Below are 19,684 nucleotides of genomic sequence, written 5' to 3' on the forward strand. Positions count from 1 at the left end.
CCTTGCTCCAGGCAATTGTTGTTGTTATTATGTGCCATCAAGTCAGACCCAACTCATAGTGCCCCCTCCTTGGGTTTCTGAGACAGTATCACTACGGAAGTGGATTGCCCAATCTTCCTTCCGAGAAGTGGCTGGTAGGTTTGAACCGCCAGCCTTCTGGTTAGCAGTCAGGTGCCTTAGGCACTATGCTACCAGAGCTAAGAAGTAGGTGAAGCTAGGTAGGATACATTTACAGCAATAATTTTGAAAGTATGAACTAATATATGTTGAGCACTTAATTATGAATCAGGCACTATACTAAATGTTCTATGTTTGCTGTCACCTTTAATGCACACTGTAACACTACCAGGGAAGCACGATTATTTCCTTTTTACAGAGGTGGAAAATGAGATACCACTGCAACAACAAAACCCATTGCCATCAAGTCGGTTCTGACTTGAGGCAATCCCATGTGTTAACAGACTAGAACTGCTTCACAGGGTTTTCTTGGCTATGATCTTTATGGATTCATACTGCCAACCTTTAGGTTAGTAGTGGAGCAGAAACTTTTTTGCCACCCATGGAGAAATTAAATTCTTGGTCAGAGGCACGTGGCTAGTTGGTGGTGGAGCCAGAGTCTTATACAATACCACCTGCAGTTGGAGTTGAGGTGAGGGCAGCATTGACTTAAGATCATTTGGAGCATTTATACTTAAAAATATTTAGTACTTCTACTGTTTGTTTTCTTTCTTTCTTTTTTTTTTTTTTTTTGCTAAAACGTTGATTATAGGAGCTCTTGGGGCACTTGGTTAAAGTATTGGGCTGCTAACCAAAAGATCGGCAGTTTGAATCCACCAGCCATTCCATGGGAGAAAGATGAAGCAGTCTGCTTCTGTAAAGATTTACAGCCTCAGAAGCCCTATAGGACACTTCTCCTTTGTCCTATATGGTCTCTATGAATTGGAATCAACTTGATGGCAGTGGGTTTGGTTTTTTGGTTTTGGTGATTATAAACATGCTTCAATTTCTAAAGATAATTATAAAATATATCTCTGAACATAAACTGAAATTTGCTGTGTGGGTTGCAAATCAGTTGGATTCCTCAATCAAAGAAATATTTTCTCTCTCTTTTTCACTGTTGTCATGAATATACATAATTTTATCAACAGTTATGGGTCAGTTGACTAAAATGGTTTAAGTTCTCCATTGTATGTGTTGCCTTTTTTTTTTTTTTTTAAAGCTTTAGGGATAGTTTTTTGTTTGACTGTTTGTGGACACCCTGGCAGAAGACATCTATTTATAGTTTAATGCCTTTCCATTGGCCACAGTAGAGCAGAATTAGATTTAAAAAAATCGTAATTATGATTTATAGTATGATTGTTTGCTGGAGTACAATTTATAGATATAGAGTATGGCTTCCAGACATTGAAATAGACATAGTTTCAGTTTTGAAAGGATGATTTTTTTCCCTTAAAGTTGTATTTTAAACTACATTATAGGTACTTTTTGTGTATATATATATATTTTATCCTTTTGACAGTCTCTATATACCAGGGGGAGAGCATTCTGATCTTGGAAATAGCATATACTTACAGTTTATTTTTTAAAATTTTTAATTTTTTTTAACTGTGTGCGTGTAGCGTTAGGTCATAGAGAACTAAAAGTAAATAGAAAATTTGGTTACATTCAAGTCAGCAAACATTAGGTGTCTGTATGTATAAGGAATTGTGGTAGGTGACACAAAAGATACAAAGATGATAAAACTTGATGCCTCTCTTCCTGGGACTTGTAATCTGTTAGTTGATCCAGAGAAATGCATAATAACTCAAACACAGGGCAGGCTATGATAAGTACTATGGTATAGACATCGACAAAGTGCAGTGGGAAATCAGGATAGAGAAATTAATCCTGACTGGGAGGATCTAGGAAGTGCTCATGGAGTAGGTAGGATTTGAGTAGAGCTTAATTTATTGCTTTCATTCATTCTAGACTAATCTTCTGAAGATTGATGTGTATTTCCTTGAGCTCTTTAATTTTGTTGCCCATTTGGATAAGCATAGCACAAATCCATCAGGGAGGTCCAGATGAAAAAGAAAAGTCTACAGCACTGAAAGGTACATACTTATTTGCTTTTTCAGAGTATTTTCATTGTACTTGATGAAGGTACAATGGTATGATAATAATAATGAAGATATAGGAATATTTAGGTGACCTTCCATTCAATTCCATTTCAATTCTAAAATAAGAATATCAATACCTAAGCTGTTTGTAATTATTTGTAGCTCTCACAGCAGCTATCTCAGCATCTTAGATATAGTATAGTAGGTACTCAGTAAATAAATCACAGAATTATGTAATTTTACAGCTGTAAATTTTTTTTTTCTTTTTTTACAGCTGTAAAACTTTTTAATACACTTTTTCTTGAAGGTCATATATTTAATGGTAAAGCTAATACTATAGGTCTATTGAATCAAGTGCCCTTACTATTTTCCTGATTGGAATGTCATACTGAGTTAGGATAATGATTTGCCTATTCCTGTATTCTAGGAGCTCTGGTTGCATAGAGCCTAAGGCACTTGGCTGTTAACCAGAAGGTTGGTGGTTCAAACCCACCAGCCACTCCTCAGAAGGAAGATGGGGCAATCTACTTCCATAGTGATACTGCCTCGGAAACCCAAGGAGGGGTCGCTATGAGTTGGGTCTGACTCGATGGCACGTAACAACAACAATATTCCTGTTTTCTGTCTTTACAGTATTGTCACTCAGGATATTTTATGAGAGGCCCTCCAAGTTAACACCTCAGAAGAAATCTGCCTTTGACATTCTTAGGGAATTTTGAGTTTTATATTGTTACTTATTTATTGCTTTTTTTTTTAAAAAAAATTTATTATCTAAAGTGGCTGCAACAGTGGGCTCAAATGTAGCGAGAACTTCAGGATGGTGCAGGGCTGGGTATTGTTTTGTTCTGTTGTACACAGGGTTGCTGTGAGTCAGAACTGCCTCACTGGCACCTAATAACAACAACAAAGTATTTTTACTCCTAAAGTATTTTTATTCCATTGTTGAGCTATAAGATTTCTTGATTATTGTGTATTTTTTATTTAATTGTCTAGTGGCTTACCCAAAATCAGATTACCCAAATAACCTATGCAAGGTCCCACAATTACTTTATTTGATGATAGAAAAATATTTTATGGGTGTTCTAATTGTAGAAATGGCAACTATGTTGAGTTAGATAATTCAATTTTCTTTTCCTTGATCCAGTGTAGAGACTATCTGGTCTTCAGGAGTTCCAAGATAGACCTTGTAGGCAATGCCCCAGCTGAATATGTACCATACAGTCTTGACCATGGCTTTTTCTCTGAATTTCTAACTATTGTCCAACACTTGTGTGCCAGGTTGGTTAATAAAGATATCTCAAGAATCTCTCCTCTTACTTCTTTTCTTGAAAGTTCAAAGCAAATACAGGATAAAGCTGCCAGTTCCTTAGCTCAATCTGACCTCACCTTTTCCCTGCTTTTTTCAGATAATGATCAGTCAGTGTTATGGTGTAACTAGCATTTAGCTACAAAAATGGGCAATAACTACAACAGTTACATTCTTTGTTTTTTCTTTTTTTTTTTCAGACCAAATCTTACAAATGTGAGAGATGATAATGATTTGGATTAGGATAGTAGTAGAGGAGATGATGAATGAACAGATTCTGAATATATTTTGAAGGAAGAGTTGATAAGTTTTTCTCATGTGTTAGATATGGAATGTTTGGGAAGAGACTAAGATGACTCCAAAGGTTCTTAGCCTAAATAGCTATAAGATCAATGTAAGAATTATATTAGGAAGACTGTGGGAAAAGCAGAGGTTAGAGTGGTGGTGGTGGTGGAAAGCAAGAATTAGCTTTTGGACATATTCAATTGAAATGCCACTTAAATATCAAAGTAGAGAAATTGAATCTAGAGTTTGAGAGAGAGTTGGGACTGGAGATAAAATTTGTAGGACTCATTAGCATAGACATAGTGTTTAAAGTAATGTACTAATTGACATTATCTGAGGTGTCAGTGTAGACAGAAAAGAGAGGTCTGAAGTTTGAGCCTTGGTGTACCTCAATATAGAGGATTGGGAATATGAGGAAGAACCAACCAAAGAGGCTGAAAATTAGTTCCTGGTAAGGTAGGCTGAGAACCAGGAGCAAGGGAGAGGTTCTGAATGCCATAGGAAAAAAATGGGAGTATAAAGTCATATGCTGATGATGGGTCAGGTAAGAATAGGACTGAGAATTTACTTTTGGATTTGACAATGTGGAGGTCATGGTGACCTGCACAGAGAGCTGTTTCAGGGAATTGATTAAAATGAAAGCCTGATTAGAGGACCTCAGTAGAGAATGAAAGAAGAAATTAGAGACATCTGTAGATAACCCTTTAAAACATTTCACTGCATGCTTGTATGCTAATGGAAATGATCCAGCAAACTCAGAAAAACTGATGATTTAGGAGAGGACAAGAAACATGTTTGAGAGTTTTCACCTACAAAGACTTGCTGCATTACAGAGTTTGTGTATCTTCAAATTTGGCTTCCCAAGTTGTGATTCCAATTTACACTCCCACAAGCAGTGTAAAATATTTCAGATTGATTTTCTGGACTTTGTTGTTGTTGTTGTTAGGTGCTGTCGAATCTTCTCCAACGCATAGCAACCCTATGCACAGCAGAATGAAACACTGCCAGGTCCTGTGCCAGCCTCACGATCCTTGCTATACCTGAGCCCATTGTTGCAGCCACTTTGTCAATCCTTCTTGTTGAGGGGCTTCTACTTCTTCACTGACCCTCTACTTTACCAAGCGTGATATCCTTCTCCAGAGAATGGTCCCTTCTGACAAAATGACCAAAGTAGGTGAGATGAAGTCTGGCCATTCTCACTTCCAAGGAGCATTCTGGCTGCAATTCATCCAGGACAGATTTGTTAGTCCTTTTAGCAGACCATAGTACTCTTAGCATTCTTCTCCAACACCACAACTCAAAAGCAGCACTCTTCTTCAGTCTTCCTTATTCATGCCAGCTCTCACATGCATAAGAGGCGATTGAAAATACCATGGCTTGGGTTAGGCTCACCTTAGTCTTCAACGAGACATCTTTGCTTTTCACACTTGAAAGAGGTCTTTTGCAGCAGATTTGCCCAATGCAAAACATCATCTGATGTCTTGACTGATGCTTCCATTGGTGTTGATTGTAGAACCAAGTAATATGAAGTCCTTGACAACTTCGGTCTTTTCTCCATCCGCTGTAAAGCTCTTTATTGGACCAGTTCTGAGATTTTTTGTTTTCTTTATACTGAGATGTAATCCGTACTGCAGACTGTAGTCTCTAATCTTGATAAGTTAAGTGCTTCAAGTCATCCTGACTTTCAGCAAGCAAAGTTGTGTCACCAGCATATTGCATATTGTTAATGAGTCTTCCTGTAATCCTGATGCCATGTTCTTCTTTGTATAATCCAGTTGTTCAGATTATTTGCTCAGCATACAAATTGAATAAGTATGGTGAAAGTACACAACTTTGACACACTCCCTTCTTGATTTTAAACCAGGCAGTATCCCCTTGTTCTGTTCAAACAGCAGCCTCCTGATCTATGTACAGGTTCCTCATGATACAATCAAGTGTTCTGGAATTCCCATTCTTCTCAACCCATAATTTGTTATGATCCACACAATCGAATACTTTTGCATAGTCAATAAAGCATAAGTAAACATCTTTCTGGTATTCTTTGCTTTCAGCTAAGATCCATCTGACATCAGCAATGATAGCCCTCATTCCACATCCTCTTCTGAATCCAGCTAACATTTCTGAAAGTTTTCTGTCAATATACTGCTGCAACCATTTTTAAATTATCTTCAGTAAGATTTTACTTGCATGTGAATTAATGATACTGTTCAATAATTTCCACATTCTGTGGGATCACCTTTCTTTGGAATGGGTACAAATATGAATCTCTTCCACTCAGTTGGCCAGGTAGCTGTCTTCCAGATCTCTTGGCATAACCGAGTGCCTCCAGTGGGGCATCTGTTTATTGAAACATGTCCATGAGCATTCTGTCAATTCCTGGAGCCTTATTCTTCTCCAGTTCCTTCAGTGAAGCTTTGACTTCTTCTTTCAATACCATTAGTTCTTGATCATATGTCCCTTTCTGAAATGGACATCGACCAATTCTTTTTGGTACAATGACTCTGTGTATTCCTTCCATCTTCTTTTGATGTTTCCTGCATAATTCAGTATTTTGCTCTTTCAGTATTCCAACTTGAGGCTTAAATTTTTCCCTCAGTTCTTTCGGCTTGAATAATGCTGAGTGTGTTCTTCCTTTTTGGTTTCCTATCTCCAGGTCTTTGCACATTTCATTATAGTAATTGGCTTTGTCTGCTCAAGCTGCTCTTTGAAATCTTTTGTTTAGCTTGTTTATCTTGTCATTTCTTCCATTTGCTTTAGCTATTCTCCTCTCAAGGGCAAGTTTCAGACTGTTCTGACCTTCATTTTTGTCTTTTCTTCCTTTCTTGCGTTTTTAATGACCTCTTGCTTTCTTCATGTATGATGTTCTTGATGCCATCTCATAATTCCTCTTCGATCATAGGTGTTGAATGCATCAAATCTATTCTTAGATGGTCTCTAATTCAGGAGGGACAGTATCATGGTCATATTTTGGCTCTCTTTGACTTGTTTTAATTGTCTTCAACTTCAACTTAACTTGCATATGAGAAGTTGATAGTCTGTTTCACAATCAGCTCATGGCCTTGTTTTGACCAAAGATAATGAACTTCTCCATTGCCTCTTGCCACAGATGTAGTCAGTCTGATTCCTTTGTATTCCTTCTGGTGAAGTACATGTGTGTAGTCATCGCTTATGTTGTTGGAAAAAGGTATTTGGAATGAATAAATCATTGGTCTTATGACATTCTATCATGCAATCGCCAGTGTTATTTCTATCATCAAGGCCATATTTTCCAACTACCAGTAACTCATCTTTGTTTCCACCTTTTGCATTCCAGTCACCAGTGATAATCAACACGTCTTGATTATGTTTGGTCAATTTGATACTCCAGAAATTGGTGGAAATCTTATATTTCCTTATCTCTGGCTTTGGCGGTAGGTTAGTGCATAGATTTGAATAATAGTAGTATTAACTGGTCTTCCTTGTAGGCATATGGCTATTACCCTATCACTGACAGTATTGTACTTCAGGACAGATCTTGAAACGGTCTTTGTGATGATGAATGCCACACCATTCCTCTTCAATTTGTCATTACCGGCATAGTAGATCATATGGTTGTCTGATTCAGAATGGCCAAAGCTGGTCTGTTTCAACTCACTAATGCCTATGATATCAATCTTTGTGTGTCCCATTTCACTTTTGACAATTTAAAGTTTTCCTTGATTCATACTCTGTACATTCCATGTTCCAATTTTTAATGGATGTTTGCATCATTTTGAGTCATGCCACATTGGCCAATGGAAGTCCCAAAAGCTTTACTCTGTCCATATCGTTAAGGTCATCTCTACTCTGAGGAGTCACCTCTTCCCCAGTCAAATTCTGAGTGCCTTCCAACCTGATGGGCTCATCTTCTGGCACTATACTGGAAAATGTTTCAGGGCTATTCATAAAGTTTTCCAGTAACATATCAGACAGTGTTTCACTGATATTCATAAGGTTTTCACTGACCAGTTGTTTGAGAAGTGGATGGCCTCTTCCTTCTTCTGAGTCTATCTTAGCCTGTAAGTTCCCCTCAAACGTGTCCACTATGGGTAACCTTCCTGGCATTTCGCAACACCAGTGGGATAGCCTCCAGCCTCACAGCAATACATAAGCCACCACTGGACGACAAACTGACAGGCAAGTTCATCTCCCTTAGTTGTTCCTAACCCCTCTGCGCCCACCTGCCTTGGGCCCTGGTCTTAAAATAGAGCTGCTCCCAGGCGAAAGCAGCCTTTGAGCCCTGTGCCTGGCTACCCTGGGCCCTGGCCTTAAAACAGAGATGCCCCAAGTGAAAAGCAGCCCCTCAGTCCCATGCCTGCCTACTTCAGGCCCCAGCCTTAAAATAGAGCTGTCTCTAAGCAAAAAGCAGCTCCTGTGCCCCTCAACTGCCTACCTCAGGACCTGGCTTTAAAAAATAGCCGCTCCCAAGTGAAAAGCAGCCCTTCTGGATTTTCATGGTAGTCAATGAAGGCAAAAGACTTTACATTAATTCTAGAGGTAGAAAGATTTCCATGGGTAGTGCAGGTGGTTCACACTCAACTAGTAACTAAAAGGTTGGTAGTTTGAATCCATCCAGTGGTGCCATGGATGAAAGGCCTGGCAATCTACTTCCATAAAATTACAGCCACTGAAAAGATTATGGAGCACAATTCTACTCTGACTCATATGGGCTCACTACAAGTTGGAATAAACTTGGCAGCAATGGTTAGTTAGAGGGAGAAAGATCTGGGTTCAAACTCAGGTTTTTCACTTACCAGTTGTATACCCTTGGGCAAATTTATTTACTTCTCTGTATATTTTTTTCCTCTATACAAAAGGAGTTTTCATGCTTAGTACACATAGAGTTACAAAGATTAATAAAGAAGACAAGTTGGAAATATTAGAAAAAAAAAATGACAAATGCATAGTAAATTATATTTTAGAACAACTGGTAAACTGAATAAATATTTATCCCTAGAACGGGGAGACATGTACCAAGCAATTTTATTCTTGAGTTTCTTCAAAACTGGGGTATGATGCGTCATTATATAATGAACTGATTATTATCATTGCCTGTTCATTAGAGGGTTTCATGTTTATATGGAAGATGTGCACACTTAAAAATGACTTAATTTGTCATGAGTTTTTCACATAATAGGATAAATAGCTGGAAAAGCTCATAGATTATATCAGTGGTCAGAAAAATGGCAGATAAAACTCAAGACAAGCAGAGATAAAGCAGGGCATTTTGCAAGAAAGTAATTTAAAGTAGTTTAATAATGATGATAATGAAGATGGTGATGATGATGATGATGATGACTGCATTAAAGGAAGGCATAGCATGTGTCAAATACTTAAATCATCTCTGAATAATGGACATAACTTTATAAGGGACAGTCCTTCCATTTTTTTAAAAAAAGATTAACTTTTCATTTTGGTACTTTACCATACAGGGTTTTAGTTTATTTACTGACCCATGTTGATTTAGTGAACCCATTTAAAAATTTTTTGGACTTCTAGTAAGATATTCAACAACTAATTTCTTAATTCAGGTGAATTAGTTTTTGGCGCCTCTTCCTCCCATTCTTAATTAATACCTACACTTTGCCATGTTGTTGTTATGTGCCGTCGAGTTGGACCTGACTCATAGCAGCCCCTCCTTGGGTTTCCGAGGTGATATCACTATGGAAGTAGATTGCCCAATCTTCCTTCTGAAGAGTGGCTGGGGGGTTTGAACCGCCAGCCTTCTGGTTAGCAGCCGAGTGCCTTAGGCACTGTGCTACCAGAGCTCCAACACTTTGCCATAGTGCCGTTAATAAAAACTCTTCTGGTCATGAGTGGACATTAACATTGAACTATTAGGCTTGCTATTTGTGATAGCCTTGACTGTTGTTCAGAAAACACTGCTTTTCTCTTCCTTGGAGCTCAGTGTGTTTCCTGGCCTTAATGATAAATATTTGGATCAAGTGATTTGCTTTACCAATGGATTGTGATAGTGCCTATGTGATCTGGCTTGTCAGCTGTTGAGCAACTACTGTTCTCCATGAGAAGAATGTACTTCATGTAGCCACTAGTCTGAGGAGGATGAGAAAAACATTGGAACAGATGTAAACCCAGTTCGTAACCAGGAACCTGAAGCCTGGCATCTAGGCTTCGGTGAATTATGTTGAATGATTTGCAGATGTCATGGGAGCTTTTGTTCCCAGGATAAGTTGTGTTTGGACATGATGTATTATGTGTGTGTGTATGTGTGTGTATTCCATTTTATAAATTTTGTAGAGAAATTTTTCTGTAATTTTCTTATAATGTCTATCCGGTTTGGGTATCAGGTAATGGTGGCCTCATAAAATAAGTTGGGAAAGTATTTTTAGCTGTTCTATTTTCTGGCAGAGTTTGTGTAGACATGATATTATTTCCTTCTTAAATATTTGGTAAAATTCATCAGACAAGCCATCTGGGGCACATTAGGCTATTATTTTTGCTGTAAACATTCCAGTACTTTTTTAAGATTCTTATTTTCAAATAAATATATACTCAGAAAAGGTTGCAAAAATAGTACTTAGAATTTTGTGAAGCTTTGACCTAGATTTCCCTAATGGTGACATCTTATACACCTGTAATAAAATATAAAACCTAGCATATTCAAATTGATACAATACTCTTAACTAGACTACAGTACTTACTCTGTTTTTACATGCACTTATTTGTGTGTGTGTAATTCTATACAATTTGATCCTGTGTATTGACTAGTATAGCCATGATCACAATCAAGGTTCAAGAAGTACTTTGTACATACAAACTCCATTGTGATACTCCTTTATATTTATGACCCCCCTCTCCTACCACCGTCTCTGTCTTTTAGCAATCACTAATCTGTTTTTTCATCTGTATAGTTTTGTCCTACCACTCTTCTGTCAGTTTGTTTTACTACTATGGTAGCTTTCATGTTGCTATGAGGCCGGAAGCTATGGATGGCACTGGTATTTCAAATACCAGTGGGGTCACCCATAGTGGACAGGTTTCAGCAGAGCTTGCAGACTAAGAAAGACTTGGAAGAAGGATTTGGCAGTCTACTTCTGAAGAATTTGGCCACAATCCAAGAATCTGCACTGTGTGAAGAAGAACCAGACATCAGAATTTGAAGAATACTCATTAACAGCCTGTGATATGCAGATGACACAACCTTGCTTGCTGAAAGTACAGATGACTTGTAGCACTTACTGATGGAGATCAAAGATTATAGCCTTTAGTATTGATTACAGATCAACATAAAAAAACCTAAAATCCTTGCATCTGGACCAGTAAGCAACATTATGATAAATGGAAAAAAGATTGAAGTTGTCAAGAGTTTCATTTTACTTGCATCCATAGTCAACACCCATGGAAGCAGCAGTTAAGAAATCAAATGACATATTGTCGTTGTTGTTAGATTGTTGAGTCACCTTTGACTCATAGTGACCCTATGTACAGCAGAATGAAACATTGGCTGGTCTTGTGCCATTCCCACAAGCCCTGCTATGCTTGAGCCAATTATTGCAGCCATTGTGTCAATCCATCTTGATCAAAGCCTTCCTCTTTTTTGCTGACCCCCCACTTTACCAAGCATGTTGTCCGTCTCCAGGGAATGGTCCTTTCTGACAATATGACCAAAGTAGGTGAGATGAAGTGTGGCCATTCTCACTTTTGAGGAGCATTTTGCCTGTCCTTCTTTGTTTGTTCTTCTGGCATTCCATGGTATTTTTAATACTCTTTGCCAACACTATAATTCACATGCATCATTTCTTCTTCTGTCTTCCTTACTTGCTGTCCACCTTTCACATGCATATGAAGCTATTGAAAGTGCCATGGCTTAGTCTTCAAAGTGACATCTTTACTCTCCAATGATTTAAAGAGGTCTTTTCAAGCATATTTGCCCAGTGCAATACAACATCTGATTTTTTGACTCTACTTCTATGGGTGTTGATTGTGGATCTAAGTAAAATGAAATCCTTGACAATTTCAGGTTTTGATATTTATTATAATGTTGTTTATTGGTCCAGTAAGGAGCTCTGGTAGCATAGTGCCTAAGGCACTTAACTGCTAACCAGAAGGCTGGCATTTCAAACCCACCAGCCACTCCTCAGAAGGAAGGTTGAGCAACCTACTTCCGTACTGATACTGCCTCAGAAACCCAAGGAGGGATCTCTATGAGTTGGGGCCGACTCGATGGCACATAACAACAACAATAACAATAACAATTTGTATTTGTATTGTCTTAGTTGTATGGATTTTTGTTTTATTTTTGTTGAGATGTAATCCGTACTGAAGATTGTTGTCTTTGATCTTCATCAGTAAATACTTCAAGTATTCCTTACTTTCAGCAAGTAAGGTTGTGTCATCTGCATATCTCAGGTTGTTAATGAATCTTCCTCCAATCGTGATGCTGCTCTATTCTTCATATATTCCAACTTCTCAGTTTATTTGCTCATCATACAAATTGAGTAAGTATGGTGAAAGGATACAACTCTGTTACACACCCTTTCTGATTTTAAACCATGCACTATCCCTTTGTTCTTTTCGAACAGCTGCTTCTTGGTCTATGCATAGGTTCCTTGTGAGCACAATTAAGTGTTCTGGAATTCCCATTTATCCATAATTTGTTATGATCCACATAGTTGAATGCCTCTGCATAGTCAATAAAACACAGATAAACATCTTTCTGATATTCTTTGCTTTCAGCTAAGATCCATCTGACATTAACAATGATATCCCTCATTCCATATCTGCTGTCAATATAATGCTGTAACCATTTTGAATTATCTTCAGCAAAATTTTACTTGCATGTGATATTAATTATATTGTTCGATAATTTCCACATTCTGTTGGATCACCTTTCTTTGCAATGGACAGAAAATGAATCTCTTCCATTTGGTTGTCTGTGTCTGTCTTCCAAATTTCTTGGCATAAACAAGTAAGTGGTTCCAGTGCTGCATCCATTTGTTGAAACATCTCAATGGGTATTCTGCCAATTTCTGGAGTCTTGTTTTTTTCTTTCCTTTTTTTTTTTTAATTGTGATTTGGGTGAAATTCACTTTCCATACAGCAGCTCACATACACGTTATCTCATGACATTAACTGCAATTTCCCACAGTGCAAAAGCTCCCTTCCTACTTCCTTGCCATAGTTACCTCTTCCCTGTGTCCTTCCCTCCCAAGCACTCCTGCCCCTGGCACTGTCTCTATGAGCATACACAGCCTTTTTATTCTCCCATGATTGGTCTCCCCAAGGAGTGTATCTACCTAATGTAAATGTTCAGCTCATATGCTGGAAGCCACAAGAGTGGATTCAATTTAGGATCTGAAGGGCAGCTAAGGGCCATAGTTGGAGCATTGTTTTTCTCCAGTTCCTTCAGTGCAGCTTGGACTTCTTCATTATCATTGCTTTTTGATCACATGCTACCTCCTGAAATGCTAACTCTCTGTATTCCTTCCTTTGTATTCCTTCCTTTGTATTCCTTCCATTTTCTTTTGATTCTTTCTGCATCGTTTAATATTTTGCCCATAGAATCCTTTAATATTGCTATTCGAGGCTTGAGTTTTCTTCTTCAGTTCTTTCAGCTTGAGAAATGTTAAGTGTTTTCTTCCTTTTTGATTTTCCAACTGCAGGTCTTTGCACATTTCATTATAGTATTTTTTTTTGTCTTCTTGAGCAGCCATTTGCAATCTTCTGTTTAGACCTTTTACTTCATCATTTCTTTCATTCCTTTAGCTACTTTCCGTTCAAGAGCAAGTTTCAGTGTCTTTTCTGACAACCATTTTCATTTTCTCTTCCTTCCCTTTTTTAAAGACCTTGTGGTTGCTTTAAGTATGATGTTCTTGATGTCATCACATAACTCATCTGGTCTTTGGTCGTTGTTGTGTGGAGTTAAATCTAGTCTTCAGATGGTCTCTAAATTCAGGAAGGATATAATCAAGATTGTATTTTGGCTTTCATAGGGTTGTTCTTATTTTCTTCAGCTTCAACTTGAACTTGCATATGAGCAGTTGATGATATTTTCCCGGGTCAGGTCCTGGCCTTATTTTAAATGATGATATTGGGCTTTTCTATTGTCTCCTTTCCACAGAAGTAGTTGATCTGATTCCTGTGTATTCCATCTGGCAGAGTTCATTTGTATTAACCATATATGTTGTTGAAAAAGGTGTTTGCAGTGAATAACTCATTGGTCTTACACAATTTTATCATGTGACCTCCAATGTCTTTTCTATCAGCAAGGCCATATTTTCCAACTACCAGGCTACTTCTTTGTTTCCAACTTTTGTATTCCAGTCAACAGTAATTATCAGCACATCTTGATTGCATGTTTGGTTAATGTCAGACTGTAGAAGTTGGTAAAAATTTTCAATTTCTTCACGTTTTGTGGTGGAATGTAAATTTGAATGACAGTAGTATTCACTAGTCTTCCTTGTAGGCATATGGATAATATCTTATCCCTGACAGTAATATAATTCAGCATAGATTTTGAAATGTTCTTTTTGACAATGAATGTTATGCCATTTCTCTTCAATTTGTCATTCACAGCATAGTACAGCATGTGATTGTCAGTTCAAAATGGCCAATACCAGTCCATTTCAGCTCAGTAAGGCCTAGGCTATCAATCTTTTTGCATTCCATTTTATTTCTGACAACTTCCAATTTTCCTAGATTCATACTTCGTACATTTCATATTCCAGATATTAATTAATATTTGTAGCTTTCCCCCCCCCCATTTTGAGTTGTATTTCATGAGCAAATGAAGGGCCTGAAATCTTACTCCATCCAAGTAATTAAAGTTGACTGTACTTTGAGGAGGCAGCTCTTCCCTAGTCGCATTTTGAGCACCTTCCAACCTGAGGGTCTCATCTTCCGGCACTATATCAGACAGTGTTTCACTACTAGTCAAAAAGTTTTCCAGTAATGTATCATACAGTATTTCACTGCTATTCATAAAGTTTTCAGTGGTCATTATTTTAAGAAGTGGATGGCCCTGTCCTTCTTCTGAGTCTTGTCTTAGTCTGGAAGCTCTGCTGAAAGCTGCCCATCATGGGAGACCCTGCTAATATTTGAAATACTGGTGGAATAGCTTCTAGCCTTATAGCAATATGCTAGCCACCACAGTAAGACAAACTGATACATGAGTGGTGGAGACTTATTGCAGTGCTGCAAAAGACCCCTTGAAAGTGTTAAAGAGTAATGGTATCATTTTGAAGATTAAATTGTGCCTAATCCAAGCCATGGTCTTTTCAATAGCTTCATCTGCATATGAAAGCTAGGCAGTGGCTAAGGAAGACCAAAGAAGAATTGATGCATTTGAATTGTGGTCTTGGAGAAGAATATTCAAAATACTGTTGTCTGCCAGAAGAACAATCATTCTGCCTTGGGAGAAGTACAGATGGGATGCTTAGAAGGGAGAATTGTCAGACTTTGTTGGTCTCACCTACTTTGGTCATGTTGTCAGAAGACACAAATCCCTGGGGAAGGATATCATGCTTGGTAATTGGAGGGTCAATGAAAAAGGGAACCCTCAAGGCTTGCATTGACAGTGGCTTCATCGATAGGCTCAAGCATAACAAAGATTTTTAGGATGGTGTAGGCCCAGGCAGTGTTTCATTCTGTTGTACATAAGGTTGCTAACCAACTCCTAAAACACAACATAGTTTTGTGATTTCAAGAGAAACTTTTTTGAGGTTGATTATTTTCAACAAGTAAGTTGTCCTTGAGTTCATTCCAGGTTATTATAAGTATTAATAATTAGTTCCTTTTTAAGGATGTATCAGTTTGGTATATGTATCATGCTCGATCAAGTAGAGGATCAGCAAAATATAGGAAGACCTTCAACAAGGTGGATTGTCACAGTTTATGTAATGATGGCACAAACATACCTACTGTTATTAGGCTGGCACGGCAATGGGCAATATTTCGTACATTCGCTGTGAGTCAGAGCCAAAAGAATGACACATAATGATGACAATGATAAGTTTAGCCATTCACCTGTTGAAGAACATTTGGGTTGTTTCCAGTGTTTGGCTGTTACATATAATTTTGCTGTGAGTTTCATATAAAAGTTTTTGTGTACAAATAAGTTTTCGTATCTTTTAGGTTAAATGCTTAAGAATGTGATTACTGGAATGTATTGTAAGTGCGTTTTAAACTTTATAAGATACTACCAAAGTATTTTCCAGAGCAGCTGTACTATTTTACATCCCACCAGCCATATGAGCAATTCGTTTGCTTTACGTTCTCACCAGCATTTGCTGTTACCACTGTTTTTTATTTTTATCATGCTGTTAGCTATGTGGGAGCTCTGACATAGCGTAGTGCCTAAGGCACTTGACTGCTAACCAGAAGGCTGGCGGTTCAAACCCACCAGCCATTCCTCGGAAGGAAGGTTGGGCAATCTATTTCCATAGTGATACTGCCTTGGCAACCCAAGAAGGGGTCGTTATGAGTCGGGGCCGACTCAACGGCACACAACAACAACAAACAACATTAGCTATGTACTGATACAAATAACATGGAACATCTTTTCATGCACTTATTCATCATCCATATCTCCTCTTTGATGAAATACTTTTATCTTTTGCCCATTTTCTAAATGGCCAATTTACTTTTACTATTGAGTTTTAAAGGGGCTCTGGTAGCGTAGTGCCTAAGGCACTTGACTGCTAACCAGAAGGCTGGTGGTTCAAACTCACCAGCCACTCCTCGGAAGGAAGATGGGACAATCTACTTCTGTAGTGATACTGCCTCGGAAACCCAAAGAAGGGTCGCTATGAGTAGGGTCCAACTCAAAGGCACGTAACAACAACAACAACACCGTACGACTACTCATCTGTTAGTTTGTGTACTCTGGAGGCTTATATGTTGCTGTGATGCTAGAAACTATGCCACCAGTATTTCAAATACCAGAATCACCTGTGGTGGGCAGGTTTCCGGGGATGTTCCAGGCAGCACTGTACTTCAGGATAGGTTTTGAAATACTCTTTTTGACGATGGATACACCACCGTTCCTCTTCATTGTCTCATTCCTGGCATAGTAGACCATATGATTGTCTGATTCAAAATGCTCACTGTCAGTCCATTTTTGCTCATGAATGCCTAGGATATTGCTCTTTATGCATTGCATTTAATTTGTCAACTTCCAATTTCACTAAATTCATACTTTGTAAATTCCACATTCCAGTTATTAATGGATCTTTATTTTGAGTCATCAGCAGAGCAGGTTCTTTAACATTTGTTGTTGTTGTTGTTTGCCGTCGAGTCGGCCCCGACTCATAGCGACCCCTCCTTGGGTTTCCAAGGCAGTATCACTACGGAAGTAGGATTGCCCAACCTTCCTTCCGAGGAGTGGCTGGTGGGTTTGAACCGCCAGCCTTCTGGTTAGCAGTCAAGTGCCTTAGGTACTATGCTACCAGAGCTCCTTCTTTAACATTAGTGGTTTATAAGGGATTTATATGTTGAAAATTACAAACCACTAATGTTAATGTTAAAATGTGTGTCTTTAACATTAGTGGTTTTTAATTTTCAACATATAAATCCTTTATATGGATTAGTAGATTTATTCCTATGTATTTCATTTTCTTTGGCAGTGACTGCAAATAGATCTGTATTTTAATTTTATTTTCCTATGTTTGTGTAAATATGCTTATAAAAACATTTTTAATGAAACTTTGATAAATTTTGCATTGATATATACTGAAACTTGCTAAACTTACTTGTTAGTTCTGTCAGATTTTTTTGTGTTGTTTTTGATGGTTTATTTTTTGTAGATTCCTTGAAATTTTCTAGATAAAATATCATGTCATCTGCAAATTGGACAGTTTTATTTTTTTCCTTTTCCAACCTGTATGTTTTTTATTTTTTTGCTTTGTTGTACTGGCTAAGTGTTCTGAGCAGGTGATGAATGATTACTCCACTCAAAATTTGTATCTTTCTACAATGCCAGGTTTATCAATACATAAGAATATTAACAAACCAAGGGTGGCTACTTCCACATAGGAAGGACTTTGGCAAGCAAGAGTAGATAAACAGAGTTAGTACTTATCAGCTGGCATTAGAGATGAGCTTGTGGACGATCCCAGTGGCTGCAGTTCTTGTGATGAGATCTGTAGTGACATCTTCTTCAGCTTGGTCAACCATGTCTGGTTTTGGTACCATGGTAATAATGGCCTCCTGAGATGAGCTGGGAAGTGTTTTCTCCTCTTTTTTTTCCTGGAAAATATTGTGTAGTATTCATGCTAATTGTATTTCAAATGTTTTTTTTACAATTCTCCAGTGAAGTGTTATTGTGATCGAGCTTTTTTGGGGGAAGCTTTTAAGTTAACAAACTCAATTCCTTTTATAGTCATAGGACTGTTCATATTGCCTATGTTACATTGGATGAATTTTAGTAGTTTATGGTTTTCAAGAACTTGAGCCATTTCATCTAATTTTTTTATTTATATGTGCAGAGTTGCTGCTGTATTTTCTTATTATTCTTTAATAATTTCATAGTCCATAGAGATACTCCCTGTTTCATCATTACTTATTAAAGAGATTTAACAATGAGAAATCAGTGCCTTTAGTCATATATTTTCCTTGAATAACTCTCTTCATTTCCTTGTGTAGATCTGTATTTCTAAATGGTTATCATTTGCCTTCTGCCTGAAGTACTTCCTTGCCATTTTTCTTTGCTGTGCAGGTTTGCTGACAACGAATTCTTTCAGCTTTTGTGTGTATAAAAAAGTATTTTTGATGGCAGGGGGTTTGGTTTTGGTTTGGTTTAGTGTTTCCTGGTAGCGCAAAGTACAAAATAAATATGCATGGTTCCACATTAATATAAATAAATGATTCAATAAATACATAAATGAAGGAGGAGAGAGAAATATATCTTCCAGAAGAATCCAAAATAATATATGTACGTACCTCCACTCCAGGAGGTAGAAGCTGATTCTTTCCCTTCCTCTGAGGGTGGACCAGACTTAGTCACTTCTGAAAACTAGATTATGGGAAGGGAAAAATAGTAACTTAACAGTGGAGAAGTCTGCTTAATCAAGTTAACATCACTATTGAGTGATGTTATATGGATACCATGTTCTCCCTGACATGATGTGATGAGAAGGGCAATTCTGCCCTCTTCTATCCTGAAATTCATAATTCTACTCTAATCATGAGGAAAACATCAGACAAACCTAAACTTGAGGATCAGTCTACAAAATGTCTGACCAGTACTCCTTAGAACTATCAAGGTTATTGAAAAGAAGGAAAGACTGAGAACTGTCATAGACCAGAGAAGACTGGGGGGACATGAGAACTACATGCAGTGTGGTCTCCTGGGTGGGACTCTGGATCAGAAAAAGGATATTAATTGAAAAACTTGTACTGTCAGAACAATGGCTTTAGTAAATAGTATTGTACTAAAGTTGGTTTCTTAGTTTTGACAAAGGAACTATGGTAATGTATGATATTAACAATAGGGGGGAACTGGGTGAGAGGCATACAGGAAAGTTCTGTATGATCTTTCAACTTTTCAGAAAGTCTAAAATTATTCCAAAATAAAATGCTTGCTAAAAAATACTTGACAGATTTTTTTAAACTATATGGAATCAAAAAATGTAAATAGAAAGTACTTTGTGTTAATCATTTTTCTCTGGTTATATGTGTTATTTTAATATTATAATTTTACTCCTGAAAGCAGAACAATATGCCGTATTACTATTATTTATATTTACAACATTCATAAACAGTAGTATCATTTATATGTAAGGTTTAGTAACTTATAAAATCATTAATTTCTGAAACTTTTAAAACTATATATTGAAGTTAATAAGGGACAAATTAGTAGCTATTTTGAAAGGAAGAAATTAATTTAGAATAGTGGTACACAGGATCTAAGATGTACCACTATTCTAAATTAATTGTTATTAATTGTAATTAATTGTAGGATCTAAGATGTTGGAGCACGTATGGGCAGGGCCGGTAAGCATCAATAAACTTGGCTCAG

At 37.5% G+C, this 19,684-nt stretch overlaps 1 protein-coding gene across 1 annotated transcript in view; it reads left to right on the forward strand.

Annotated features, from left to right (window-relative positions):
• The first annotated feature begins 1,987 nt into the window (after positions 1–1,987).
• Positions 1,988–19,684, forward strand: part of FAM172A (family with sequence similarity 172 member A) — a 670,447-nt gene continuing 652,750 nt past the window's right edge. The window contains exon 1 of the mRNA XM_007942555.2: positions 1,988–2,093. Coding sequence (XP_007940746.1) covers positions 1,988–2,093 — 106 coding nt within the window. The remainder of the gene's footprint in view (positions 2,094–19,684) is intronic.

The sequence above is a fragment of the Orycteropus afer genome, unplaced genomic scaffold (genome assembly GCF_000298275.1).
Source record: "Orycteropus afer afer isolate SDZICR_OR568_19922 unplaced genomic scaffold, OryAfe1.0 scaffold00093, whole genome shotgun sequence".
Taxonomy (NCBI): Eukaryota; Metazoa; Chordata; class Mammalia; order Tubulidentata; family Orycteropodidae; genus Orycteropus; species Orycteropus afer.